The following is a 27,591-nucleotide window of genomic DNA, read 5'->3' as shown; positions in this document are numbered from 1 at the left end:
AAATCAAATCACTATGCTGTACACTTTAAACTTATACAGTGCTGTTTTTCAGTCTTATCTCAATAAAACTAGAAGAAAAGGAAAAGAAATGACTTGGATATTTCCCTGCTAATTTTACTATTATTGACTTCTAGTTTAATTCCATAGTGGTCAGAAAGCATACTTTGTATGATTTCAGTTCCTTTCCCTCATTCCTTTACCCCACATAGATACGAGACAACAAAGGACCTTCATGTAAATTAAAACATGTCAGTATATCAATCTTGGAGAGATCAAGATGGCAGAGTAGGAAGATGTGGAGCTCACCTCCTGACCCACAAATACATCTAGAATACATGTACATGCAGAACAACTGTCACACAAAATTAGCTGGAAACTGGCAGAAGAACTCCCATACAGCCAAAGCTACAACAAAGATCTCCACATACTGAGTAGGATGGGAAAAAAGGCATTGGAACAGGACCTGCACACCTGTGAAGGGCCTATAAGGAAGAGAAGGTCCACATGGGTGGACCCTCACCCTGGGGAGTGACCAGGTTGAGCCACAATCTGGGCATCTGAGTCCTGGGTTCCTGCATGGAGGAGACATGCCGGTGTGTCTGATGCGAAATCTTCTGAGACAGTTTGAGGACTGCAGAAGGCTCGACTCTACTCACAAGCAGTGCTCATGTGCTGGCTTTCTAACAGTCAGGGCAGAGAGAGCCTTGCACTGGTGGCTGCCACCTCACCACAGTTCCCAATCTGAAGGGGCAAATGCCCTGGCCCTGCTCACTCCACACCATAGCCTGGTGCAAGATCTTGGCAAGAACTCAGTCTAGCTGTGCAGAGACAGACTAGGGCACCTGGGGTGTGATCTGGGCAGAACCACAAAGACCACTGTCAGTGCTCACATGGGGGTGATGGGTCAAACTGAGCAGACATTGTCAGCGTGCACATAGGACGGTGCCACAGGAGTGCACAGCAGCTCAGCAGCTATGGGCAGACAGGCCCTGGAAGAGGACAAGAGTTAGCTATGCAGAGACACCCCAGGGGCACCTGGCCTGTGGTCCAGACAGGCAGTGACAGCCATTGTCAGTGAGCTCTGGAGTAGCAGTGGTTTATCTCCCAGCAAGAGTGCTCTGGCTCCACCCACGCCATACCACAGCTTAGCAGGTAGGTCTGGGGAGAAGTCTGCAAGGCAGCCCAGATCTCAGGCAGCAGCACAGCCACTCAGTTCCTTTAGCTACAACGCCCCAACCCCGAGCCCCATCCTACTCCACACCACAGACTTGCATTAGGTCTGGGACAAACAGAACAGAGAAAGTGATGGGACCTTGGGCTGCTTGTGAGCAGAACCATGGATGTCTACATGGATGGTGCATAGGTCCTCTGTGATGCCACAGGCCTCACTTGCTTCAGCAATCAGTTGGACTTAATTGATATGTGTGGGACATTACATCCAAAAAAACCAGAATATACTTTATTTTCAAGTGCATATAGAACATTCACTAGAATAGAAAACATAATAGGTCACAAAACAAGTCTCAACAAACTTAAGAGAATAAAAATTATTTCAAGCATCTTTTCTGATCACAGCAGTATGAAGCTAGAAATCAACCACAGAGAGAAAAATGGAAAAAGAACACATGGAGACTAAACTGCATGCCAGTAAAAAAGAAAACAATGGGTCAATGATGAAATCAAAGAAGAAATCAGAAAATACCTTGAGACAAATGAAAATGAAAACACAACCTTAGAAAATCTATGATACAGCAAGAGCAGTTCTAAGAGGGAAATTCATAGTGATACAGGCCTTCCTCAAGAAACAAAAAAAAATCTCAAACAACGTATCCTACCACCAAAAAAAGTTAGAAAAAGAATAAAGAAAGACTGAAGTCACCAGAAGGAAGAAAATAAAGATCAAAAAGAAACTAAATAAAATAGAGATCCAAAAAATAGAAAAAATCAAGAAAAGATGAACAAAATCATCAAACTTCTATCCAGGGTCACCAAGAAGAAAAGAGAAAAAAAAACAGCACTTAGAAAGAAACCTTAAAAGAAGACAGAGGGAGCCGGGAAAAAGGTAAAAGGGGCCAATGATTGTCCATTGTTGAGTGTAGAAGCTAAGAGTAAGGAAGAGAGACAGGCGTATCTCGGAGATCCTGCAATAAAGTTAATATCACAATAAAAAAAAGAAGACTCAAATAAAGTAATGAAAGTGGAGCAGTAACAAACAGTACCAGAGATTTTAAAAATTGTAACAAAATACTAGGTACAGTTATGTCCCAACAAATTGGACAACCTTGAAGAAATGGACAAGTTTCAAGAAACATACAGACTGCAAAGACTGAGTCAAGAAGAAAGAGACAATTTGAACAGGTCAATCTAATTAAAACAACAAAAAACAAAAAACTCCCTGTAAACAAAAGTCCAGGACTGGGCAGCCTCACTGGGGAATTCTACCAAACATACTACAAAGAACTAATATTTATCCTTTTCAAACAATTCCAGAAAATTGAAGAGGAGGGAACACTCCCAAATTCATTCTCTGAAGCAACCGTGATCCTGATACTAAAGCCGGACAAAGACACTGCAAAAAAAGAAAATTACAGGCCAAAATCTTTGACGAATATAGATGCAAAAATCCTCAATGAAGTGTTAGCAAACCAAATCCAACACTACATAAAAAGAATCTTACACTATGATCAAATTGGATTCATTCTAGGATTGCAAGGATGGATCAACACACAAATCAATCAATGTGATACACCACATTAACAAAAGGAAAGACAAAACACATGTTCACCTCAACAGATGTAGAAGAAGCATTTGACAAAATTCAAAAATCCAGTCGTGATATTATATATATATATATATATATATATATATATATATATATATAAAATTCAGCCTTTAAATGAATGAAAATACTGCCATTTTCAGCAACGTGGATAAACCTAGAGAATATTATACTTAGTGAAATAAGTCAGACAGAAAAAGGCAAATACCGTATGATATCACTTACAAGTGGAATCTAAAAAATAATACAAATGAATCTATATACAAAACAGAAAAAGACTCAAGGACATAGAAAATAAACTTATGGTTACCAAAGGGGGAGAGGGAGGGACAAAGTAGGGCTCTGGTTTCTTCCTCTTTTTATAAGAGCATTTTATATATATATATATATGTGTGTGTATATATATATATATATAAAAGTCATTATAGGAGCTCCACCCTCATGACCTCATCTAAACTTGGTTATCTCCAAAAGGTCCCACCACTATTACATTGAGGATAAGAGCTTTCACATACAAATTTGGGGGACATAAACATGAAGTCTGGATTTCCCCGATTTTGTCCTGTTGGTGCAGGTTAACATGATCCTCTCCCCGTATTTCTTGCAGGCTGATAATTAGCTCTAGATGCTCAATCAGTTGCAGGTCTGAATATGGCAAAATTACCTTGTAGATTGCAGTGTGTTCTACCAAGGGGAAGTGTATCATGCTTGGTTTTCTCTTTTTGTAATATTACCAGCCTTTGACAGTCAATATCTAGATACTTTAACTTTTAAGGAATTGGAAAATGGTGACATTTTGTCACTTTTCTCAGTTATTAAGTGAAATGCCTTTTTTAAAGAAAATCTTTTCCTCACTTGGCATTTCAATAGAATATTCACACAGGAAATGAATGATTCTTTCCCTTGGTTTTCCAGTTTTCAAAACGAGGTGGTTCTCTAGCTTCCCCCAACAGTGACCAAATCTTTTTTAAGCACTGTAATAAGCTGATTGAATTAAACATATTTTGATGTGTTTCACTCCTTTGTAGTTATTATTTTTGCTGATACACAAAGTGTTCCATCTTTGAGTTAACCTCTCAGTTTTTTGACGTGACCTTCCTTGTTAGCTTCTTGGATTAGATACTCTAGGTTCATTTCATACATTTTTTAATCCCAGACCTGGACTGAGCCATTTCTCCAACTGGGTTGTTTAGAATGGTCTTTGGCGATCACAATCTGGGTTCTAGTATTATTTATTGCTACTGAATTAGCATTGGACAGTTAGAATTAAAATACATTGTTAGTTCCTACTATTACTTCCCATTCTAATTCAAGGCAGAGTTCTTAACTGTAAGATTCAACATTCTTTATTCTTTCTCACGTTGAGAATCTTGATTTGCCAATCCTTCCATCAGTGTCTCTTGTGCCTTCTTTACTTTTTGAAGCTCATTCTCTAGTAGACTCTTCAATAACTGATCATTTCAGTAATATTTCTTGAATTCTTTCATACTGTATACAGTTTTCCTATGCCCCTTATACTTGAAAATCAGTTTGGTTGAATACAAAATGTTTGGTTGACCCTCCTCTTTAGCATCCTAAATCTGTTATTCCATTGTCTCCTGACAGTTGTTGTCTAAATGTATGATGATGATAAGATTCTTTTCGTTTTAAGGAAAGTGGTCTGTCTGCATAATGACCAAAAGACTTTTTCTTTTTCCTTATTTTTTAAATATGGTAGTCTTACTATCACTGTGCATTTTGTCTTAGTGCTGATTATTGCCATGCTATTTCAGTATGCAGTATCACATATTTTTATTTTGGAATTTTGAATATTTTAAAATGTTTTCTTTTTCATTGCTTTGGTTGTCATTTGTGGGGGCTTTTATAACGTGTGTGGGAATTTCTTCTCTTCTATACTTGCGGCTTTCATCTCTTGGCTTTATTTCTCTTTGATTTTTAAATTTTATCTCCTAGTTACATTAAGATATTACGTGTTATTGTTATTAACTATACTATTACATCTAGTTCAGTCCTTGTGTGTGAAATATTTTAAATTTCAAATTATTTGTTAAGTTCTATCATCTCATTTCTGAGTTTTTTAATTGAGAGTTATGTTTTGTTATAGCCTCTATCATTTTATTAATTTAACATGTTTTACAGTATTAGGCAAAATTTTTCATCTGTTTTATAGATTGATCTCTCTGGCATGTTCTCATTAGTCTGTAGAGCCATTATTTTGTTCCTAGTTTATTTTGTCTTTTAATAGCTTTGTTTAGGACTCAGTCACAATTTCCTTTCTTCCTTCTTTTTATCTCCTTTTTGTTCCTTCTCTCCTGCTCTTACTTTCTTTTTCTTACTTCTTTTGTTCTTTCTTTGTTAATTGAGGCATAATTTATACAATAAAAATGTACAGACATAACTGAAAACAGTTCTGTTGCCTCAACTGTTTACCCCACACCTCTGAAGAGACAGTCATTGGTTTGATGTCTGTCAACATGGAGTAACTTTGTATATACTTGGGCTTCATGTAAATGAAATCATATGGCATGTGTGATTTTGAGTATGATGTTAGCTGTAGGTTTTTCACAGATGTCATTTATCTCATTGTGTAAGTTTACTTCTGTTCCTAGCTTGCAGAAAGTTTTTTCTTTCTGTGGTAATGAGTTGGTGTTGACTTTTTTTCATATTCTTTGTATGCATTTATTGAAAAGATCAACTGGTTTTTCTTCTTTACTCTGTTCATGTGGCATATTACACTGATTAGTTTTCAGATGTTGAAACAACTTTGTATTATTGGGATAAACCACAGATTGCATGACATATTATCCATTTTATAAATTGCTGTGTTCAGTTTGTTAATTAAGGATTTTTTATGTTCATGTTCATGTTTTATTTTTGTTTTATGTTCATGAACAATGTTGGTCTATAAATATCTTTCTTTTTTCTTTTATAGTATGTTTTTTTAATAGTATATTTTTTCAGTTTTGAATATCAACATCAGAGTAATGCTGGCCTCATAAAATGAGTTGGGATGTGTGCTCTCATTCTCTGTTTTCTGAAACAGTTAATGTCAAATTGGCATTATTTCTTCATCAAATGTTTGTTAATTCACCTGTGAAACAACTTAGAAGTATTTTGGAAGGAGAATTTTTTATTACAAGCATATCAAAAATAATTTCTTATTTATTAAAATAACTTATTAAAAATTGAAAATAAATAGATGTAAGACTACTTCTATTTCTATTTCTTTTGTCAGCTTTAGAAAATTTTTTTGTTCGAGGAATTAGTCCATTTCTTCTAAGGTGTTAAATCTATTAGCATAAAATTATGTATAATACGCCATATTATACTTTTAAGGTCTGTGTGATCTATAATGATGACCCTGCTTTTATCTGTGAAATTAACCACAGTTCTCTTTTTTTATTTATCAGTTTTGATAGGGGCTTACCAATTTTATTAAACTTTTCAATAAATCAACTCCTGACCTTCCTGGTTTTGTGTAAGGTTTTTCTATTTCCTCGTTTTGTGATCTTGTTATTATTTCTATTTCTATGTAATCAAGTTTAATTCACTCCTCTTTAGCTTCTTGAGTTAGATATCTACCTGTATCAGTGATTTTATACCTTTTCTGTTTTAATATGAAGATTTTCAAAGCCCTAAATTTCTCTTTAATACTGCTTTATCTTCTTCCACACATTTTGATAGTTTATGCTTTTATGTTTACTCAGTTTGCAGTATTTTCTCATTTCTTGTCTGGTTGCTTTTTTACCCATAGGTTATTTATAATAGTTTTGCTTAATTTTCAAATTGGAGATTTCCCAGATATGTTATTTTTATTCAGTCATAATTTAAAGCTGCTGTGATCAGAGAACATGTTCTGGATAACAGATAATAAAACTCCTTTGAAATTTACTGAGACTTGTTTACGACTCAGCACACGGGCTGTGTTGGTGCTTTCATTGCTCTCATGCGGCCCACTGTCATGGGTTACAGTACTCTGAAAACCAGCTCAGCCCATTTGTTGATAATCTTTAAATCTTCCATATCTTTAGTGATACTGTTTTCCTGGTTCTGTCAATTATTGAGAGAGGGATATTAAAACATCCAATTATGATTGAGGTTTTGTCTCTTTTTCATTTTAGTTCTATATTTTTTGCTTCATGTATTTTGAAACTTATTAAATACATATGTATTTAGGATTGTTGTGTCTTCCTGATGTTTTTATTATTTTGAAATGGTGCTGGTAATATTCTTTGTCTTAAAGTCTGTTCTGTCTGATAATAAACAGCACCATGTCAGGTTTGCAATGCTTAGTGTTTGACATGCTTTTTTCCATTGCATTATTTTTTTCTTGTTCATTTTACATGAAATTGGCTTTACTGAACTTTTAGGAGAAAGAGATGAATGAGGATCGCTTTTCTAGGCTCAATTCTAGCTTCACATGAACACATACCGTCCATAATTTTCTCTCTTCCAATGTATCTGCATTTTCTATCTCCTTTGTCCTTGCATTTATCCTGCGCAATTTTAACTACTCCCAGCATTCATCTTCTCTCAGTGCAGAGCTCTGCCCTCAGAGGGAATTCCTCGTTGTTAGTACTGAGAGTTCACACAGCCTAGACTGCTCCCCGCCATTATAACAGATTCTTTCTTCTCTTCCATGCATTAGTGTGCATCAAGCCCTTCCAATTTCAGCTGCAGTTCTCAGGTTGACCCTTACACTTCTCAGGAGCACCTGCTTAGGATTTGGGGGTTCTCCTGTTTCATGGGGACCCCCTGTTGCTTCCCTCTTCCTCCCCCTGTACAGGGATGCTACTGGGCTTGTGCTGTCAGTGGTTTGTCCTACCCCATTGCGTTCTGAGGTTTGTGGGGATGTTGGACTCAGTGTTTTGTATGCCTTTTATTTTACTGTCTTAGTTGCTCTCTGTCTTTGTGTGGGTAGTCGTAAAAAATTCCAAAACAATTCTACTCCTGTGGCCATCTTTCAGAATTCTGCAGCTACTTTTGATTCCATTACAGAGCCTCATATTTGTACTTTCTGATATTTGTAGTAAAAGAAGTGTGGTGCTGATCTTTTACAGAAAGGACCATTTAGGGACCAAGACTAGAGAGTTCTTGATTGCTTGGTGACCTCTGGAGTTGCCTTTTGTTGTGATTGGTGCATTTGCTTAGTGTTAGAACTGCTGTTCTTTTTACTGCTGGCTCTTTGTGTGCCAGGGTCATATTGAGAGGGCCTCACAGAACAGTCTGTGTAGAGAGGAAAGTCTCAGATAGGATGTCTGTCCTCTTCAGTGGTCCCATATCCCGTACGGTGGGTAGGGCCCTCCTGGTTCCTGATTTAGATAAAGGGGATAATTCAGAAAGGATGGCTCCTATCCCTACCACCCACCATCCAAATGGGTATCTTTCCTGTCATAGAAGTTTGAATTAGCTGAGTGCCGCCTAATGCTGGACAGGACTATATAACTGAAAATGCCTCTGGAATACAAGGTACCTTGATAACTTGTAGAAATTAAGTGGCCTCTTATTTGCTTCATTATTTTTAAACAGTGCTTACACTTTATCCTGGGAATGAGGTGACTGAGTGCATTTGGGACAGCACTCACGATCCTCAGATAAGCCTTCACTCTGTGTCGCACTCCTGGGTGACACTTGTTCCGTCACCACAGCCACTTCCACAGAAATGGCTATGGACGTAGGTTCTCTTCATGGAGAATCATGCTATTAATTGGTTTCACACTTTGGGTTTAAGTCAGTTGTAGGATACTAACTTGTCTAACAAATTGATAAGGTTTTGCACAAAGAGCATTTTTAGGGAAAGATGCCTAACTCTTATAAAGCTAATACATGTGTTGCTATTTTAGTTTATAACTTGGAAGGTACTTTTAATCTTCATGACAGCCTTGAAAAGTAGGCATAGGCTCTACTTTATAGATGAAGAAACTGGAGCTCAGAAGTCATTACTTGCTTAAAGCTATGTGGGCAATTTATGACCAAGCCAAGAGGAAATTATCCAACAGAATAATTATCACTAGTGTCAGAAGCCTCTATGCATGCCAGTAACTCAAAAATATCTACAGGGACCTCACATGAGTGTCTGTTAATAAATCAGGTCCAATTAAATCAATTATAATGTAGAGAAAAACCTTAGGAAATATGTATTTATATTTATTTCATATGCAGTATAAAATATGCGATATATATAATATAAAATAACATACAATATAAAATCAATTTGCATTAAAACATTCAGCAACACTTCGGGAATCCATTTTTTTCCCATGGGACTTTAAAACAATTGTTTACCATGAACTCTGTCTTACAGATGAAAAAAGCTGAGTCAAAGTGATGTTAAATGGTTTGCTCATATAGCTTGTCCAAGAGTCAGGAGTCAATGTCCTGTGTCTCCTCGTTCTAAATCCTGCCTTCTTTCCTTTACACCGTGCTGCCTCATGGTAGAGCTTCTCAAATGCAAGACAGCTGGGTGGGTGACCCAGCTGTTACAACTTAGATACGTCTGCCCAGATGGGCTGGTTTGGTCTGTAATGATCAATCTGGGGAAGCATAAATATCAGAGAAGAATAAATGGACAGTGAAAGGATTTGAGACCTAATTTTAGCTAGCAGTCCATAAATGATCTTTAGGCATATAAGGAAGGTGATTGGCTTTCCCATGGGAAGTACTGTGTATCCTTACCAGTTTTAATAAAGCATGACCGTGCCCCCTGCCACTCTCCCTCCTGGCAGTCCTCAAACCGGCAGCACGTTCTGCAGGCACACTGTGTTGTCACTACCACAGCTCGTGGCAAACCGTGTCCACTTCACAGCCTGACTCTTTCTCAGGACTACTTGACTCCACTGTGTCATTTTTCCTGTTAGGCTAACTGGGGAGAAATATATAATTCCCAAGAGTCATGCATTTGATCAAATCAGTGCTGTCATCTCTCTTCAGAATCAACAGCTGGTACCCCTGGGAATCTTGCCGCTCAGAGCCAGCCATAAGGCACGTTTAAAAACAACGCACTAGCCACACGTCGGTAGCCCGCAGTTGGGGGGGGGGGGGTTCGATTTTGTCTGTGATGCTCGATCTGTTACTTTCTGAGCAGATTTATCCCACACGTCTCAGTTTTTCAAAGGATTGTCTAAAGGAGATTTTTTCATTTTATTTTTTCATAGTAGGGATTTGCAATCAGCTGTAAGACAAGCTGAATATGTACACAGATATGTGTAAGTGTGTGTATGTGTGTACACATATTTTTAATCAAACAATATGGCAAAATCAAGTTGCCTTAGAAATTTTCACTTCAGGGCAAATCAGACTTCAGCTTGTGCAGCAGAAACAGTGCCGGCTCTTGGCCAAAGGGAGAAAAATGGTTGGGGGAAGGGAGGTTGCCACATCTTTCTGAAGCAGCTCTGGCCACACACAGCTGCCCAGGCTCCCTCACCGCGACGCGGTCCGCTTCACTGGCCTGGTTCCCACTCTGGGTGTCGTTCACGGGCGTGCAGGGCTTCCGTTGTCATGGCTCTCCCATTTACTAGCTGCGTGCTCTTTGTCAGGTCGCCCTTGTGAAACTCTTCTGAGCTTCGTGCAGTTGTACGAAGCCTCGTCTGGAGACTGGCCCTGCCAGCCCGCTGTCCCAGGGCCGGCTGCCCCGCTGGTGTCCCCTCCGCGCCACTGCCCTGATCGCCACGGGAGCTGTGTTAGCATCTCCTGGCGCTGCTGCTGCTTTCCCACCAGCAACATAGGAAGCCAAATAGCACACAAGCAATACCACATACATGTAGAACACGGATCAGTTTGGGGGCAAAGGGCTGACATTTCACTTGTTCAGAGTCTAGAAAGAAAGTGTGTACCTACCACTTCCAACTTGCCCCAACCTGATTACAGGTTCCCTTCTGAAGTATGTCAGACACATGGTGATTAATCTTGAAAATGACTGGACCAGGGATAGTTACCAGTATACGGAGGGCTCTTGTCAGCTGCTAATATCCATCTCCAGAAACTCAAACATAAAACCATAAGACAACTGTTGTTGGTGCTGAGGAGTTTGAGTCCTCTTGGTAAAATAACTGTTTGAATGAAGTCAGCATTTGGATAAAGAAAGTATTTATTTCCCATATTGGAAAGTAACCATAGCTTTTGTGTGTGTGTGTGTGTGTGTGTGTACATGCATGTGTGCTTTGACAGCTTTTTGGAGACTGCAGCCTATTTCTTCATGAGACCAAAAATCGGAGAGAAGGAGGTGTCCCCCAATGCTTTCTTCAGTATCTGGCATGAATTCAGCTCTGACTTTAAAGACTATTGGAAGAAAGAGAACAAACTTATTCTACAAGAGAGGTAAGGTTTTTTTTCATTTACACAATGGCATTTTAAAACTGACCAATTAGGGGTGGCCACCTTTTACAGCCTGAACGAAAACCTAGGCCCTCAACCTGGGTATCAGGTCTAAGACGGCACTGAGGTTTGGCAGTATCTGGAGTTTGAGTAGAAGGGTCAGCACAATGACTGTGATGCTGCAAAAAGTATCTGGGGTGATGGTTTGCTGGGACCACTGTCTGTTAAAACAACCTCAGTGATGAGGAAACCACACAAAAGCAGATCATGTAATAAAGAGGAACAGAAGAACCCTGCTGAGATGGCAAACCCACTCACCTCAGAAGGCTGAGAGCGAAGGCCGTAAGGCAAGATGAATCGGGTTTGTTGTTTTTGCTCCACTCAAGGGATATTGTCAGAATTTCATCGTTCATATCGCAATTTCTCCCAGGTGTCCCAAGAAACAGATGATCAATACTTTTTAAAAGATCATTCAAGAGTCTTGTAGGATCATATCACATTCTAAAGTGCATCTTTTCAGGAAAGAAGGGAAATCTCTCCCCTCAGGTATATAAAGTAGAGTCCCTGTCACTTGACTGTGGAACTCGTAGAGACGCACTGCTGCGAAGTCAGGGAGGAAGCCGCCTGGCCCGGCAGCGTCCTCAGAGAGCTGGGCCTGAGCTGAGGGAGGGTGAAAAGGAAACGTCGCGGACACGGTAAACCAGACCCTAACACCAAGCCAGTCAGCGCCCTTGCCAGCGCGCCGTCGCGAGCACGGGCTTTGCTGCAGAGCTTGGGAAACTTAGCTCTCAAGGGGCTTTGCTCACCACGCCACAGAACCCCACCGTTCTCTGCTTATGGTCTTTATTTTGGTCTTGCTTACATACAAAACCACGATCACCTGCCTAGTTTTCACTTCTAAGTAGGTTCTGACACATCCTTAAGTCAGTGAAGTTAATGGCTGACACCCTGAGCGCGCAGAGTGCACTAGGCTTGCGCTGCTTCATACGGTCGCTGCGATCCGAGGACGCCGTCAGAGAAGACGGTGCGCCTCAGTGCGCAGTGGGCGGGAGAAGGGCAGTCTGAACAGGAGAGCGCTTTGAACATTCACTCTAAAGATAATGAGCTTATTCTACCTCAAAATGCATCAATACGGGTTAACATAAAAGATGTGATTTTAGTCAAAATCCATGCAGCTGGGGCAGCAGAGAGCATTGCTTAAACATGAGCACGTTTGGATCACTGTTCACTTATTTCCCACTTAGCTATGTAGTTCCAATTTTTTACCCAGCAATGCTCGCTCTGTTTGGAAAATGGTGAAAAGGAGCTTTTTTTTAACCTGGGCACAGTCCCTTCCTGACCCTCACTGGTTCCCCCATGTGCTTCCTTTGGTCTGTAATCTCAACCTGTGCCGCAGGTACAGGGCCTGGGGCTCAGTCACACTCAGGAACACAAGTGAAAGATTAGCCTGTCGCTTTGCGCTGTGCCAGTGATCATTCTCACGATAGCTGACGTGAGTCCTAAGGAGAGTGGAGGGGGTGAGATTTGGGCATCGACTGCACAGGACTGATGAGGCTGTGGTCGGGGAGCTGCGGTTCTGAGAGCACCTACGTGAGCAGGTGAACGGCAGAGGCGGCGGGTCCTGTGGTCGTGGCTCCAGAGGTCCCAGCACAAGAACGCAGGTGGCCGTGCACCGCAGCCTCCCTTTACTGCGGAGCCAGAATGTAGCGTAAGCTGGTGAGAAGCCTCCTTGGAGGTGATGTGGGAACTGAGTCAGATGCACAGTCTGGACGTCATCTAACCTGTGCTGCATGAGACAGAGCTGTGTTTCTAGGTAACACGACTGAAAACAGTCCTGTATTTGATGATATTTTATCCACTGGACATGAGCAGAACTAGCTTTGCTTTGCTAAGTATTTCCTAAAATCAGCCGGATTCTTTTTTAATACTTCATCCTGTGCTTGTCCTGTGCTAGAAAAATATGATGGGCTTTTTGGCTCACACTTGGTGACTTCACTTTAATTTTGACAGTGATGTGAACTGGCAGGTTACAAGCGCCCTCCGCTGCATGCTTCTGATTTTTCTAAATCATTTGCTTTCAGTGAGGGGCTAAGGAGGGACACGAGGGAGCGCTTCTCTGCCCTTTGACTTCCGAAATAGATGATGTCTCTTGGCGAACAGGCTGCTTTGAAAAGCGAAACTGTTGGTCTAAATAGTTTGCAGGAAAACTTTGTCCCTTTCTTTAGTGGAGGACCAGCTACGCCATTTCCAGGAACAGTGCAAAATGAAAACATGTGGCCCCTTGCGCAAAAATTGTTGACAATTTCAAGATGGCAAATTGTTAAACCAAGTGCAGAGCGCTTGTGAGAGTGGGCCCTGTGTGCTGGCGCACACACACGCCAGGAAGGCAACCTTGCCTTGGGGTAAGCTTGGTAGCGTATATACTCTGTGGGTAAGTGGAAGGGTATTGCAGGGGCGCTCCGAGTGCTGCCGGGCACCCGCAGGAGACGGGAGCGTGCTCAGCCACGGGGTTAAACCTCCGACTCACCGACGTCAGTGTGCGCAGCCGCGAGCAGCACAGACGCTTGAAGTGGAGTGCTGTTCCCCAGCCCAGTCGTTCCCTCCTCTTCTCCTATAATATGTATTATCTGCACATTTTAATAGTCAGTCCTACGCTGCCTGATGATACGTCTGCTTTTATTTTATACCGTAACTTTTCCGAGGTGTGCATTTCAGTCTTTGTTCCCCCGACACAGTGTTCCAGGTCTTCATTTTCAGTGTAGCACTCATTGCCACTGGGCCACAGGGCTGCCCTCTCGGTTTCTCCGTGAAAATTTGCTGATTTGACTTGTTACATCATCGTATTCGACAGATACCGAAATAAGAACTTAACCTAGTAAAGTCATGAACATGTTTTCTTACATAATTTAAGTTTATCATTGGAGATAATAAAAGCCCCACTCCAAATACCTGAAGCAAAGAGAGGGAGTATTTGTTTAAACAGTCAAACCACCGAAGGGCAGGCTACGACGTGCCTGTGGGTGCCTGAAGGCAGAAACTCCAGCTGCGGTTTGTGGGGGTCAGTCAGGCGTGCCTGCCCCTCTGCCTGCCTCTGCCTGTCTTCTAAGTGTCCTCTCCTCCTCCTTCCTCTTCTCCAGTCCTTCTCTCTCTCAGCCTCACTCACTCTCTTTCCCCTTTCTGTGCCCTCCCTCCAACCTGCTCTGTGGTTTAGGCTAATTTCCAAGCCAGGACTTTTCTTTAAGGGTGGACCCATGGCCATGGGTCCCATCCGGGGCGTACACTCTCACAGCCCAGGAGAGAGCAATCCCAAGGAAGAACTCCAGATGAATCATGTTCATCTTTGGATCAGACACGGTGGCTGGAGGCGTGGGTACCATGGTTAGTTCAGCAGTTCACAAACCCAGTTCTGCAGCCAGAGAGGAGGGTTCCCGTGGGTGACAGTTTCCTTCTTGGCACTATCACTGGAGTTAGGGAAGAGCAGTTTCCCAAAGAAAGTAAACAATAATCTACCACCTCTAGTTCATTAAACCTTTAAAAATAACCTGTGTAAGTAGCAGAAGGTCTTAGCACGGTAGAAATAACCCAAAAGATAACACCATGGTGTGGATGAAATTTCCCTTTCTGATCAAGTTTTCCTTGCTCTAATTCGGAATTTCTACATTGAATAGTATCTTTAAGGTTGTAGATCCTCTGTAAAATTTCCTTATCCCATTATTCCTAATTGGTGTTTGATTATAGTGTGGTGGTAACGTATTTTCTGGCTTTTCCTGATGACTCATGTGATTGGGTAGATACGTTGCTTGAAGTGGTGAATTTCTATAGTCTGTTGAAAAGGTCTGCTGTCTTTCTAATCCATGGGGTGGAAAACACGAGCATTTCTGAGTTAGGTCTTCCCCTCACTAGCTCTAGTCATAGACAGTCGTAGTACCCTCGTCAGCAAAATGGAGGCAGTGGCTCTTGTCTTGCAGTGTTCCTGTGTAGGCTAATGAGATGATACAGAGCACAGTGTCTACATGCTAGATGCTCAATGGCTGTTTCTCCATCATTTAATATAAATAACACCCTGATCATGACTACCTTCAAGGTAATGTAACATACAGACAAGGCATGTTAAGCATCTTAAGAACATATTCTGTAAATACAAGGCATTATTGCAATTCGGTTACTTTCTTGGTTAGGTAAAATGCCTTGATTCTAAGTCCAAGGGTGAACTTTTATTTGAAAATGTTAATGTAACCTTATTTACATTATGCTATATTCCTGTATTGATGCTTTAGACAACTGACCCATTGATTTTGTCACGAGTCAGAAAAAATTTTTTTCATATACTTGAAACTAGGCATATATAATTGGTAATAAACCCTTCTCAAAAGAAATCTAGACTTATTACTGAGCAAAACAAAACATGAAAAATAATTTTAAAAAACATCAGCTTAATTATATCCAGAAGATGGGGACCAGCTAACATTAACTCTGCCAAGCCTCTCCCAGGTTTCACAGAGCACAGCTTCGGTCTGTAAGGAAACGGGCAGTCCTAGTCTCTCACCTGCAGGAAGACACGAGCACCACTGGCCACTAGCGCGGCCCAGCGGAGCTTGGACAACAGGGCTGTGCTGCTTAGTACAGCGTGACTGTGAATAGTTGCGCTTTCCAACCCCGATGAAGGGAGTGTGGTCCTGGAGAAGACAGCGGGGGCCCAGAGCAGTTTCACTTCCCACTCTTGCTCTGTTGTAGCTGAACTCGGTGTTCAGGCGGAGTCTGCACAGAGAAGTGATCAGTGATCATTCCCTCAATCCATAGTGAGTTTCATTAGGCACAGGAGACTGTCAGGTCCACTTGACGAAGGCCCTGTTCTCCTTGAGCTAACAGCCTAGCTCTGGTGTGGTGTATCGTGCGGGGGAAGAAATGAGGGGGCATTGGTTCTTCCCAAAATTCTTCTTTTGACATGCAGCTTGGCGCCAAGCAGGAGTTGCACAGGCAGCCCTGGAGGGCGCGGCATTCTAGGTAAGAAAGACTGGCTCTGGCAACCAGGCCTCCAGACCCATAGTGTGCAGTGTGGCTTATCGTGATTTCATTTTTAGTCAGCTTAAGGCATTTTAATTTAATAAATCAGTTGTGACATTAGTAAGGGTTGTGTGTTTAAAGTGCTTTCTAACTTAATTCACTGGTTGACTTTGAGACAGGTAGTCTTTGATGAATCAGGAAAAAGTATAGTAACTCTTCGAACTGCATAAGCACGTGGCAGTCAATTCTGGATTCAGCCCAGCTGAAAGCTGTGACTGGAGGAAAAGTGTCTGAATGCTTGGCCTCAGCAGATGATGCATTAACCTGAAGAGCACCTCACACACTGTTAACACTCCTGTTTCCCTAATTTCTATTCAAGCGAGCTGTATGTTCAGATTTAAATATGATGTTATCAGAGTAGAAGGAAGCGACCACATTGGTTTACTATCATGTAGTAATGTACTTGTGGGACACCTAAGTGAAACTGCCTCTTGGACTGCTACTTGGCATTGTTGCTTTGGAGCAAAAAATGAATTTGACCAACCATTTACCCCTTTAATTCAGGCATCAATTTCTAGAGAAATGACCCATAAAAAAATCCTCTTCCTAGTTCTGACTCCTACAAGCTGAAGCTTTGACAAGGCAATTGACAACGAGAGGAACAGACTAGTTGCAAATGGAGCCTGCGAATGTGTAGGGAATGTGAGCTACACTCACTAAAGGAATAATTCATGTTCATTAAGGTGTAATAAGCAATTAAATTCATTAATTTATTAATTCATTCAACAATTAATTATGCCCTACAGTGTGCTGGGCAAATTTCCTCTAGTGGATCTTACTTTCTAGCTAGAGTAGCAGACAATAAAAAAGTAAACACATTTTTAAATTATAGGTTGAAATTAGTACTGAGGAAAATAAACAGTGAACCAGTTTTGCAGACTAAAAAGCAGAAAAGTTTCATTTAGAAAGTGTGGTCAGAGGAGGCCTTTCTGAAGAGGCAACATTTCTGTGGACACCTAAAGAATCTGAAGGCTTGTGAAGGGGCAGGGTGGTGAGCCCGCCAAGCAGAGATGTGGGAAGTTCAAGACAGCACAGCCAAAAAGACTTCTCTCTTCTGTAGTTCTAGTTTTATACTGACTACAGTTCACATCTTATTCAGAGAGCCATGTCAAGAATTCCTCCTAGAAATTACAATCAAGAAAATGTAGTGATGGTTTTGTTTTTCCGGGACAATCTTACATTTTCAGAGATGAACCTCACAGCCTGTTGTGTTTCCATTAATCCTTTTCCTTGAATAGGGTTCACAATTTGTCGGGTTACAGTACTTCTCCCCAGGATCTGGTAAAATACATGCACCCATTTTTCTAAATAGTTTCTCTTATCAAAACCCATTTTAAACTGTCACATTTTGTATGCTCAGAGTTTTAAGAAGAGTCAGTCTTTTAGAAACAAATGCTTCTAAATAAATAGTAATAAATATAAATTACTATAATGAATGTAAATACATAAATATACAAATGTAAATACATAAATTTAAATAAATATGTACATATTGGGGGAGGGTATAGTTTAGTGGTAGAGTATGTTTTTAGCATGCCCAAGGGCCTGGGTTCAATCCCCAGTGCCTCCATTAAAATATATAGATAAATAAATAAACCAAATTACTTCTCCCCCCCCCAATTATTTTTTAGTTTTTAAATGTACATGTAAATAAACAAGATTTTGTCAGTCGTGTTTCATCATCTCGTTTGCATTGTGATGATGCCACACAGCAATGCTTAACATTGGAGCTGAGGAGGTTGCTGTCTGTCTGGATCTCAACTTCAGGGCTGCCACATTGGTGTGTTGACCCCAAGCAAGTAATTTGACCATTTAAAATATTCAGTTTCCTCATCATAAAAGTTGGGTAACGGCAATATTTACCTCGTAGGGTTATTCCGAGATGTGTGTGAAGGTTTTGTTCTGTTTGAAGTGAGAGCAGGGTTGGGTCCATCCTTACCCGTCATCTTATCCTCATCTACAGCCATTCCGAACCTGTGGGGAGGGTTCTTCGGAGGCAGCTCATCCATAATCATGTCCTGTGTTTATGGAACATTAGACAGTTGTCAAGGAGATTCAGACTGCAGGGGGTTGATTTGCTTGTGTTTTCTTAAGAAAAAATGATTCCCCTCTCACCCACATATACTTCACAGTTCCAGGAGGCACCGCTACACGTCATCTCTGCTTGTCGGCTTTGTGCTCATGGGAGGAATGTATTTGTGGATTTTAGAGCACAAGCATGGAACATACATATCTCACTGTCAGGGAATCCTAGATCTTTTGTACTGACTGTTTCTCAAAATGGAGCCCGTCTTGTTGACGTGGCCGACTGGCCCCACTGAGGGGCGTGGAGCGGGGCGGGGCGGAACGCAGACTACGCCGGGGGAGGCAGCCGTGGCGGCGCTGTGTCTCAGCGGCTGCACGGTGAATGCTGGTGGTGATCGCTGGGCTGGCTCTCAGCTGGTGGTCGGGACCTTCGGCCCTCAGCGCCCACACCTCCCAGGGCAGGAGCCAGGCTGCTCCCAGTGGGCGGAGGCGGAGCCGGCAGGAAACGAACCCGACTTTCCCAGATGCTTATTTAGACCAAATTTTTAGTGTTTACTGGCAGAAAAGTGGCTTTCCTTCTCATTTGATTGAATGATGGGAGCAAATCTGTCTTGATACGGTTGCGGCCAGCCTGGTGTTTGCTCTAAAAAGTAGCTAAAAATTACTCTGCCTGCAGGCTTACAGGGACGTCCGGCTTCTTTTCTCTGTGTCAGTGTAGAACCCTTATTCATCTCATAAACTACCATTACGTTTAATCACACTGAACTTTTTGAATATGTTTGCCGGAGTCTGGGGCTTGGGGGAGAGCACAGAGAAAAATACATCTTTAATAGAGAAATCAGAAACCACTCCTTTGTTTAGAATAATCTTTAGTGTAAATGTGTCCAGATATATTAAGGACACAATTTGAGAAACTTTTCATTTGTTTTGAAAAATACCAAATAAAAATAATAATTGGAATTTAAACTAGTTTTTGTAATTATAGTTGACATGCAATTACATTAGTTTCAGGTGTACAACCTAGTGATCCAATATTTTTATGGATTATGCTGTTTCAACAAATTCTGTGATAATGTATATTTTTTATTCTATCACCTTCCTCTGTCTTTATAATATAAACCTTAAGGATATTCTCAGTCTCCTGGACTCAAATTTTCTATGCTTAATAACTTCTAAGCTTACTATATTAAAGCCAAATGAAGCTGTTAAAACTAAAAAATTTTACATGTAGGGAATAAAAAAAATCTATAGATGTATTGAAATCTATTTACTTTTTCTTAGGTTACATTTATAACTTTAGTTTTAGAAGAAAAATTTAATATTAGAGTTTTCTTTAAATTTAATTTTAAGCTTTAATTCACAGAGATGTTATGTTTTCCTCCCATCACTTTTGCCCAGGACTTATAAAAGAGGGATATTCCATAGTCACATTCCTCACAAAATGCTTTGTCCTGTAGGTGATCACAAAATCTGTCGGTACCAGTTAATGGCGTCACATTCTTTTCCCTTGTTAAGCTGGAATTTCAGGTTTCACATTCATTCCAGCACTACTTTCCATCTTTACAAACAAGCTGCTGAATGAGGAGGTTGGGTGGTGCAGTAGGACCAGCTTCAGAATCTTAGAATCATACCGTCAGCCGTTCAGAGCTGTCGAGCCCTGCCTGTCTGTAAGTCAGACGTCTGGCCTCCCTGACCTTACAGATACAGCTGTGAGCCCTCAAGTATGTGGGAGGTGCGGAGTGAGGGGGAAGCCCTGGAGAGTTGAATTGACTGCCTCCAAGTCCAGGAACACTATCTGTTTAGCTGGGACTGAACTCGGAGTGTTACTGCTTTAATTTGAGGCTCGTTTAAATGAGCTTAGTTATCTGGTTTCCCCCTGCTCAGAGAAGATAATTTCTTAAAGAAAATAGAGTCTCTCTGCGTAAGGCAGGTGCGCTGGCACTGGGAGAAGTGGTCACAACCTGCCATCCTAGGAACAAAGAGAAGACTTTAAAACTGTCTACGAAGTCAAGTCCCACAATGCTACGGTGCTGGGTCAGCACATGGGCAAACTGCTGTCCGCGCTTTAGCTTAGAGGGTGGCCTGTGTCAGCGCACAGCAGTGATGAAGGTGCCGTCAAGTAAAAGCTAAATTCCTTACATGTATTTAAGAAAGAGAAAAGTTTAATTTTTTCAAAAATACTATTCAGGATCGGTCAAAGATTGGTCTTTGTCGGGAGCAAGATGCCATTTTCTGGGCATCACTCATCCATTTTTCTAACTCTCTGACCAGTGCCAGAACAACAGTTAACAGCAAAAATTGTTTGCTCAAACTCATCACCTACTCTGCTTAGCAAACCTGATTCCCTCTGTCTTTTGGACAGATTTCCCATAACTAAATTCTCCCTTAAAAGATAGAGGAATGCCTCTTTTTTTTTTTTTTTATTACTTTTGGTCTTCTGAGGGGTAAGTGCACTTTTGAAATGTATTCAGCACACTGTTGTATGTGAAGTTTCATAGACAATAAGATACTACACCAAAATTTAACATAAACATCAAATTTTATAGCCATAATATACTGTTTAGTCTCCTCCTATTCAGTCTCTGCTTTCTGTTACTGTTTTTCCAAAACCACCAGAAGTGATGAGAGAAGTTTTCATCATTGTTTTTGTTCTTACTTTCCTTGTGTGATCTAGACTGCTGATCAGAAGTAGCAGCTGTTAGAATCAGCCTACCAAAGATACCATTTGAAAAATTTCCACTTCCCTTTTTAGTTCTCTAATAGGAAAAACCCTTGATTACCGAATGTCCTGGCAGCCCCCGTTGTGTGAACGCAGCCATGTTTAAAAAAAAAAAAACGTGTTTAGGACTCACGCCCAGTAGCTCTGTCTGCACGCCGGCCACGGACCCGTCCCAAGTGGACGGTAAACAGCGCAGGCGAAGGATGGGCTCCTTCAGCCACGCCCTGGCTTCTCCTTCCTCGCGGCGTCTGCTTTCTCTCTTCGGAAACGCAGTACCAGCCCTTTTTTCACTCCTTTCCAAATAGGACATGTTGGTCATTTTTATTTGAAACGTTATCGTCACCGTGCCTTTTCGTATCTAGTTATTGAAATGAACACCTTTTTCCTACTCAGTTTAAGAAATTTTAGGCATCGTTGAATGAGGGGCGAGGCAGGAGGGGAAGAGGCTACTCAGGCCTGAACACGTAGCTGGCGAGCTCCCCCCAGACGCCCAGGTGGAGGCCCAAGTAGGAAGCTGCTCATGGCCCTCCCCACCCGGCTTCCCTCATTTTTCTCATTCCTACCCACTCTGGCAGAGTATCTCACCTCCAGGGGTGCGTTCTTTTTTCCTGCCTAAAAGTGTGGGGAAAACGTCTTGTCAGAATTTTGTTGAGATAAAATTCCAACAAGGTTTGCTAGGAAGCCTAAGAGGGCTGGGGCCGGGGCCCTGGGGTGCATGGCGTCGCTAGAGGGGCGAGCAGGTGCGGCTGTCTAGGGGCACCGCGTGGCTGCCCGGGCTTCAGGGCGACTTCCTGGCTTTCAGGGCGCTGCCTCTCGAAGTGGTGCCCACGGGCCGCCTACAGCAGATTCTCCTGGTGCCGCTTCTAAACGCATCCCAGAGGGATGCAACCAGGAGGGAGAAAAGTGGGCCTGGGAACCGCATTTTAACTAATTCACCGTGATTCTCCTGCTCCCAGATTTGAATCCTGTTCAGGATTCTGGTGCTCAGTGCTCCACGTCCCAAATCACTGATGTGTGCGTGCCTAGAGGTGCGGAGGATGCAGTGACTTCTCACTGAGGCATGAACCAGAAGGCGGGCGTGGGCTCTGGCCTGAGTGCCGGGGGTCCTGCGGCAGCAGAAGGGAGACACGCTCCCCGACTCCCCAGCCCTGCCCAGGTTACTCTGTAGCGCTCTTCTCTCTCTCCCCAGTCCCATTTCCCCTTCTAACACAGGTATGGAAAATTAAGATTTCTCTTTGACATAAAGCTCACCTGTCAACCTGCTCCGGAAGGATTCCTGTAACCCCTCCCGCCAACCCCAGGAACCTCCCGGGGCCACAGCTGGGCTTCTGCCGACCCAGGTACTCATGCTCCACAGGCCAGTGGGATTTGCTGGTGGCTGTTGGTCTCACTCCTTTAGACGCTGGATTTAAACTGTCCTCAAAGTCAAGCTGAGCCCAGTGCCTGACCTCCATAATGACCATCACATGAACGGCCCAAGAGACCTGCCAGGGTTCCCTGAGCCACGTTCTCTTTTCACTTTTATTGTCTCTGCTGTAAGGAACAGCTGGATTTGTTTTTGTGTAAAATCAAATGTTTGTATTAGATTCAGCTTCCTGTGATACTTCTAAAAATGTGTTTTAAGAGCAAAATAAGATAGTGGGAAAATTAAGATGATCTTAAATAAGGTGATTTAAATACTTGCAAAGTAGATTTTTTTAAAGTCACAAAATGCTTTAAAGAGTTCCTGGTAAATTTAAGAGGGGATCTATTGGATTTTGGCTAAGTGCTAACAAAAGAAAAAAAAGATTTTCTTAACTCTTTGTCCAAATAGTTCAACTTGTATTTACTGGTAGTTATTTCAGAGGAAGATGGGAGCTCTGCAATCTTTAGTCTGTTATATAAACAAAATGTTTTTGTATTCAAATGTTTGGAGAAAATATTAAAGGCAATTTATGGCTTGGGAAGAAAGTAATACAAGTGGTAACAATGGAGTATCTTATAAATTGTCATCATTTTCTGAAATTACTAACAATATCAACTTAGCAGGCATTTTACATCCAAAAGGAATTACCTTCATTTGTCATGCTTTAACGTTAAGTGGTGACAGTAATCCGACAGCTGCTGCACTAGGTGATTTGTTTCATTCTGTTTAAAAAACAGGCATTTATTCAGCTGTATAGGAGATGAATTTTATCATTAGAATGTTTGCCATCAGGCTCAAGAAATAGATTTATAACCCATTTCTTTCAGGAAATAGGCTTCAAGATATACATAACACAAGTCTTTTATTAAGTCATGGCCTTTTTTAGTTTCTCCAGAAACACTATTTTTAATTCCCAATGAAAATCACAATAATAATAGTAAATTGACCTAATAGGTTATTTTCTTTCTTATGGCCCCTCTTTTTATTAAGAGAATTCAAAAAAGAGAATTCCAGTTTACTGATTTCTTACTATTTATTTAGTTAAAGCAATCATTCATAACTTTTTATAGTATTTTATAATTTATAAAGAACTTTTAAAACTTTTGATCTTGGCAACAATGCTGTGTAGTAGTAATCGTGATGCTGTTATATATTACTGAGCGCTCTGACTCTCTGAGAGAATGCAAAGGGCAGTGGTGGCAGGGCGTTAGCCAGCATCAAACAGCAGGGCCAGAACTGAATGCAGAACTTAGCTTTTAACTGGTAAACTCAATACTGTTTTCCTTGAAGTGTTTAAAAAAAATCCTGCAAGTGTTAAAACATTATTATTGCTCACTTTTTTCTGTTTTCAAATGACTGGTCCCCATGCTTAATGTAGCTCAGTTTTTTAAAAAACTGTCCCAAGTATTCATTGCACGACTTTCATGCATGGATACACAGATTACATAAATTATTTTAAATAAGCATGAGTTTTTATTTGATTCTGTGTATTTACATAAATCAGAAGTATTAAAATAATTAATAGTGCCAACCCTATTTATGTAATAGACCCAGTCTCAGCACCTTCACCTGAAAATGAAAGATATTTCTTTCCTTTCCTTTATATAGCTCCTTTAATATAGGATAAAGTGTATTCCTAAAAATGTAAACTGTTTGTGTACCAGTCCATTCAACATCCTTTGATTCCCCTGGATGTTAAGAACCCCTGGGTGACCTCTAGCTCTAATATTCTGTTTTTAAGTCAAATGTCAGATAACATTCCTGTGTATGTGGTATTATTTTCTCTAATAAATCAAATCCTTAATAAGTTGACACTTGCTCACCTACTATAAGGTGGATTATAGTGATCTTTGAAAGACTTAGCTTAAATACATGTGTCTTCTCCCCACCCAGAGTAAAAGAAGCTGAAGAGGTGTGTAGGCAGAAAAAGGGAAAATCACTTTATAAAATAAAACCAAGGCATGACTCTGGAATTGTAAGTATTTAACTATTCTGTTTTTTAACTTGTGATTTTCTTTGGCTTTTAAACACTGTTTTCTCAATATATACAAACTCATCTGATAATACCTGAATTACTTTCCTCGTAAGTCTGAATGAACAATGAGCTTCTGACGTGAATCCCCTTGTCCTTATGCCTTTAATCAGGCCCAAAAGGCTAAGGGAAGCTTGATGTTCAGCATTAGAAGCTTAAGAATTAAGATAAATCCACTAAGGGGTGCGTGTGCTGGTGGGAGTGGGGGGCAGCCTTTCACTTTCATCAGCACACACGGAGCACGGCACAGCTGTTGTAACTGGATGAGCACCACTGGGATCTGAAACATGATGGGAAGTGCCAGGTGCAGTGTGATGTCCTCTGCTCAGACCTGGCCCGTTCCCGTACACGGCGCCGCGGCACTGAGGCTTGGCAGCCGTCAGCCAGCAGACGGAGTGTAACCAGCCGATGTGAGCCTCCTCTCTGCCCACTGCTTCAAAATAAAATGCCAAGTCGGGCACCCGGGGAGGGAAGGGCTGGTGACAATGAGGAGTTTTCCCTTACGGTACTGTCAATGTTTTGTTGAGTGTTTTGAGGGATTATCACTTGGTGTCACGGAGTAAGTAACCAATGCTGTTTTAAGTAAAAAGTTGGGCTAGGCCTTAGAATAGGAGCATTTTGAATCAAATTAGTCTAATATTGTCTAAATGGGAAAGATATTAAAATAACCCAAACTGGAATGTGATTAAACAGCCCTGTTTAGACAAAGTAAGAAATTGTATCTTCATTTAAAAGATATCTCCCCTTCAGGTTCTCTGTATCAAAAGCTTGTCTAATGACAAGTATTGTGTTATGGTTTGGTTTATGTTCTGTCTTTTTGATTAAAGTACAATCTTCAAGGTGTATAGAATGAGAAGGAATAATTATTAATTGGTTAACCACAGTTACACTATTGTAAGGCTAGAAGAGAATTAAATCACATAAGCCACGGAATGAAGCATCGATGCAGTTTTCATGTGTGTGCCTTTGCACACAGGATTGACAATGAGAAAGGTGAGTTGGTACTCATTCACATCGACTAAAAGCTAAATTATAAAGAATTTTTCTCAAGAACATTTGGTAACTTGTCTTAGTGAATATTTTAAAAGATAAAACAGATTCTACTCATCTTTTTTTTTCCTGTATGAACTGATAGATCTTTAACCTTTTCTTGGCGTTTGATCCAAATGAAAGAGATCTCGTTTGGGCTATATTGTAAACTCCATACATTTCTTAAAGTTCTTTCTAACGGTAACTCTTTAATCTGCTGCATTTATTTTCAGAAAGCAAAAATAAGCATGAAAACCTGAACAACAAAAAGCAGAATGAAAATGAGTCATTGCAACCACTTCCACAAAACTCTTCCGACCTGAAGGCGAGAAGGAAACTCATCATTTTGATCACTTTTCTTCTTGATCTCCTGCATAATCTTTGTGTTTTCCAGACAGTTCACTGAATGTTGAATTTTACAGTACATTCATACAAAAATGCGAAAGCAGTAGACCAGTGCAGAATCTGCCACCTTTTCTTTCTGTAGACGTGTATGGTATTGTGCCGACAGACCACGACAGCATGTGCAAGGGGCAGAGTCTGCACTGATCTGAACATGCTAGACAGTAACCCAGCATTTACTTACGTGAGAATACTCCTCATCACAGCAAAACTCTTTCCCTTCCACTGACAACCGGCACTCCGCATCACTGCATTTAGATTTATGGTTAAATGTTCTTTCTAGTGAATTGTTTGTATCAGTTTCATGTCTACCTATAAATTTTCTATTTTAAAATTTAAGTACCATTTATATATATCATAGTCAAGGCTTTCCCAGCTTTGGTCTCTGTAACTATATATTTGTGAAAGAAGATTATCATTTTTTTTTACTCATCAGATAATGACTAGAAAAACTGTAGCAAAAGGAAAACTCTTCCTAGAAAAACTGTAGCAAAAGGAAAACTCTTCCTATAAATCATTTCAAACAGGCAGGAATCAGAGTTTTAAGTTTAATGAGGACTTTTATCAGATCACGTCCTTTGGGACCCTACATAAAGCCAATCTGCAACAAAGCTAAATTAAACCAAAGGTGTGCCTCTCTAACTTTGACCATTGCCCTTCACAAAGAAAATGACACAACACTTTGAATGAATTTAAATAAGTGATGCTCATGAAATTGCCAAACATGACTATTGACCAAAAAAGAGTAAATTTTGGATGGATTGGCATCTACCTAGAACTTGTTCATTAAACTCAGCTGCCTGAATATTTTGACATGGCTGAGGTTGTCTTTATGTGTTACGGCAGTTGATTAAAAGTTATAAAATGAGCGTGCAAAGATTTATCATCTGAAGGAGCCTAGGAAAAGATTTCATTTTATTTTACTTTAGAGGAAAAAAAGGAAATCTTCCACTGTTTCTGAGAATATTTTAAAGTCAGCTCATGGTGCATTGTGTTGGTTTTCTCTAACATTAATAGTTTTTTTTAAAAAAATTCTTTTAATGATATTTGTTGGGGTATGCTTACAGATAAAGGGGAGAATTACTGCTACTGCCAACCGAGTATGGAAAGCAACTTAAAAAGAAAATCTTCTCATAACTATGTTTGTATTTATGTAAAGTATGGTCTCTTACCTTTCAGTTTGTAGTTTAAGTGCAAAGAAACCGTAGTGACTCTGGTTGTTGTTTTATAGTCTTCCTGTCTCCTTCAGTCCCTCCAGTGTGTATATCACCATTCTTCAATGATATAATAGGGCATTTAACAAAGATCGCTATGTGCAATACTGTATTTAGTGTTTCTATTTTTAGTGTTTCTAGGATGTTAATTTATATGAAAATAAAATGAATAATAAAAGAGTTCTATGCCTGTTGTGTATGTTATCACCTAAAGATACTTGGAGAATGCAGCCATCATATTTAACACAGTGGGGAAATATGTTAGATCGTCTTGGGGCTTTTTTTAAAGTTCTTATTTCAGGCTTAACAGTTGTTAGTAGTTAAGTATTTGATGAATGCTGGGTTTTAGAAGTAAAATAATCATTCTGCTACATCAAAACATAGTTTTTTTAAGTTTGTATTTTCCTTATACAATTTTAAGGAAGACGTATTTCCCACTTATTTGAGAAATCTTATTTCTAAAAGTTACAAATTAGATGATACAAAAATATCATCTAAGTGGTGAAGGGTTACTGGAAAACGAAAAGGCAAACGAGAACATGGGGCACAAGAGATGGGGACAGAAGCAGACATGGAATAAAAACTAAGCATTATGCTGATAGAAAAGTA

At 40.6% G+C, this 27,591-nt stretch overlaps 2 protein-coding genes across 4 annotated transcripts in view; one reads left to right on the top strand and one right to left on the bottom strand.

Moving 5' to 3' along the window:
* Positions 1-27,162, top strand: part of FMN2 (formin 2) — a 285,811-nt gene extending 258,649 nt beyond the window's left edge. For 2 of the 3 annotated variants that reach the window (XM_074373220.1, XM_074373219.1), the window contains 3 exons: positions 10,946-11,095; positions 24,199-24,280; positions 25,600-27,162. In XM_074373220.1, coding sequence (XP_074229321.1) covers positions 10,946-11,095; positions 24,199-24,280; positions 25,600-25,626 — 259 coding nt within the window. In that variant the 3' untranslated portion in view covers positions 25,627-27,162. Of the gene's footprint in view, positions 1-209; positions 2,040-10,945; positions 11,096-24,198; positions 24,281-25,599 lie in introns of those variants that run through there. The other variant, XM_074373221.1, reaches the window with a different exon arrangement.
* On the bottom strand, positions 13,887-21,467 carry LOC141579029 (uncharacterized). The gene is made up of 3 exons (XM_074373223.1): positions 21,034-21,467; positions 18,020-18,174; positions 13,887-15,850 (listed from the first exon to the last, which is right to left on the bottom strand). The coding sequence occupies exons 1-3, from the start codon at positions 21,217-21,219 to the stop codon at positions 15,526-15,528; spliced, it is 666 nt and encodes a 221-aa protein (XP_074229324.1). The 5' UTR covers positions 21,220-21,467; the 3' UTR covers positions 13,887-15,525.
* Positions 27,163-27,591: the final 429 nt, after the last annotated feature.

The sequence above is a fragment of the Camelus bactrianus genome, chromosome 11 (assembly GCF_048773025.1).
Source record: "Camelus bactrianus isolate YW-2024 breed Bactrian camel chromosome 11, ASM4877302v1, whole genome shotgun sequence".
Lineage (NCBI taxonomy): Eukaryota > Metazoa > Chordata > Mammalia > Artiodactyla > Camelidae > Camelus > Camelus bactrianus.
This window is presented reverse-complemented; position numbering and strand designations above follow the sequence as displayed.

What these genes read in the sequence shown, in the direction of transcription:
- LOC141579029 (XM_074373223.1), bottom strand. Translation starts at nt 21,219, where the DNA reads ATGACCAACATGTCCTATTTGGAAAGGAGTGAAAAAAGGGCTGGTACT. An exon ending in TGCAGACAGAGCTACTGGGC is followed by an intron (nt 18,175 to 21,033) that starts GTGAGTCCTAAA and finishes CCATAAACACAG; the next exon opens with GACATGATTATGGATGAGCT. An exon ending in TCTCGGAATAACCCTACGAG is followed by an intron (nt 15,851 to 18,019) that starts GTAAATATTGCC and finishes TTCTCTGTGCAG; the next exon opens with ACTCCGCCTGAACACCGAGT.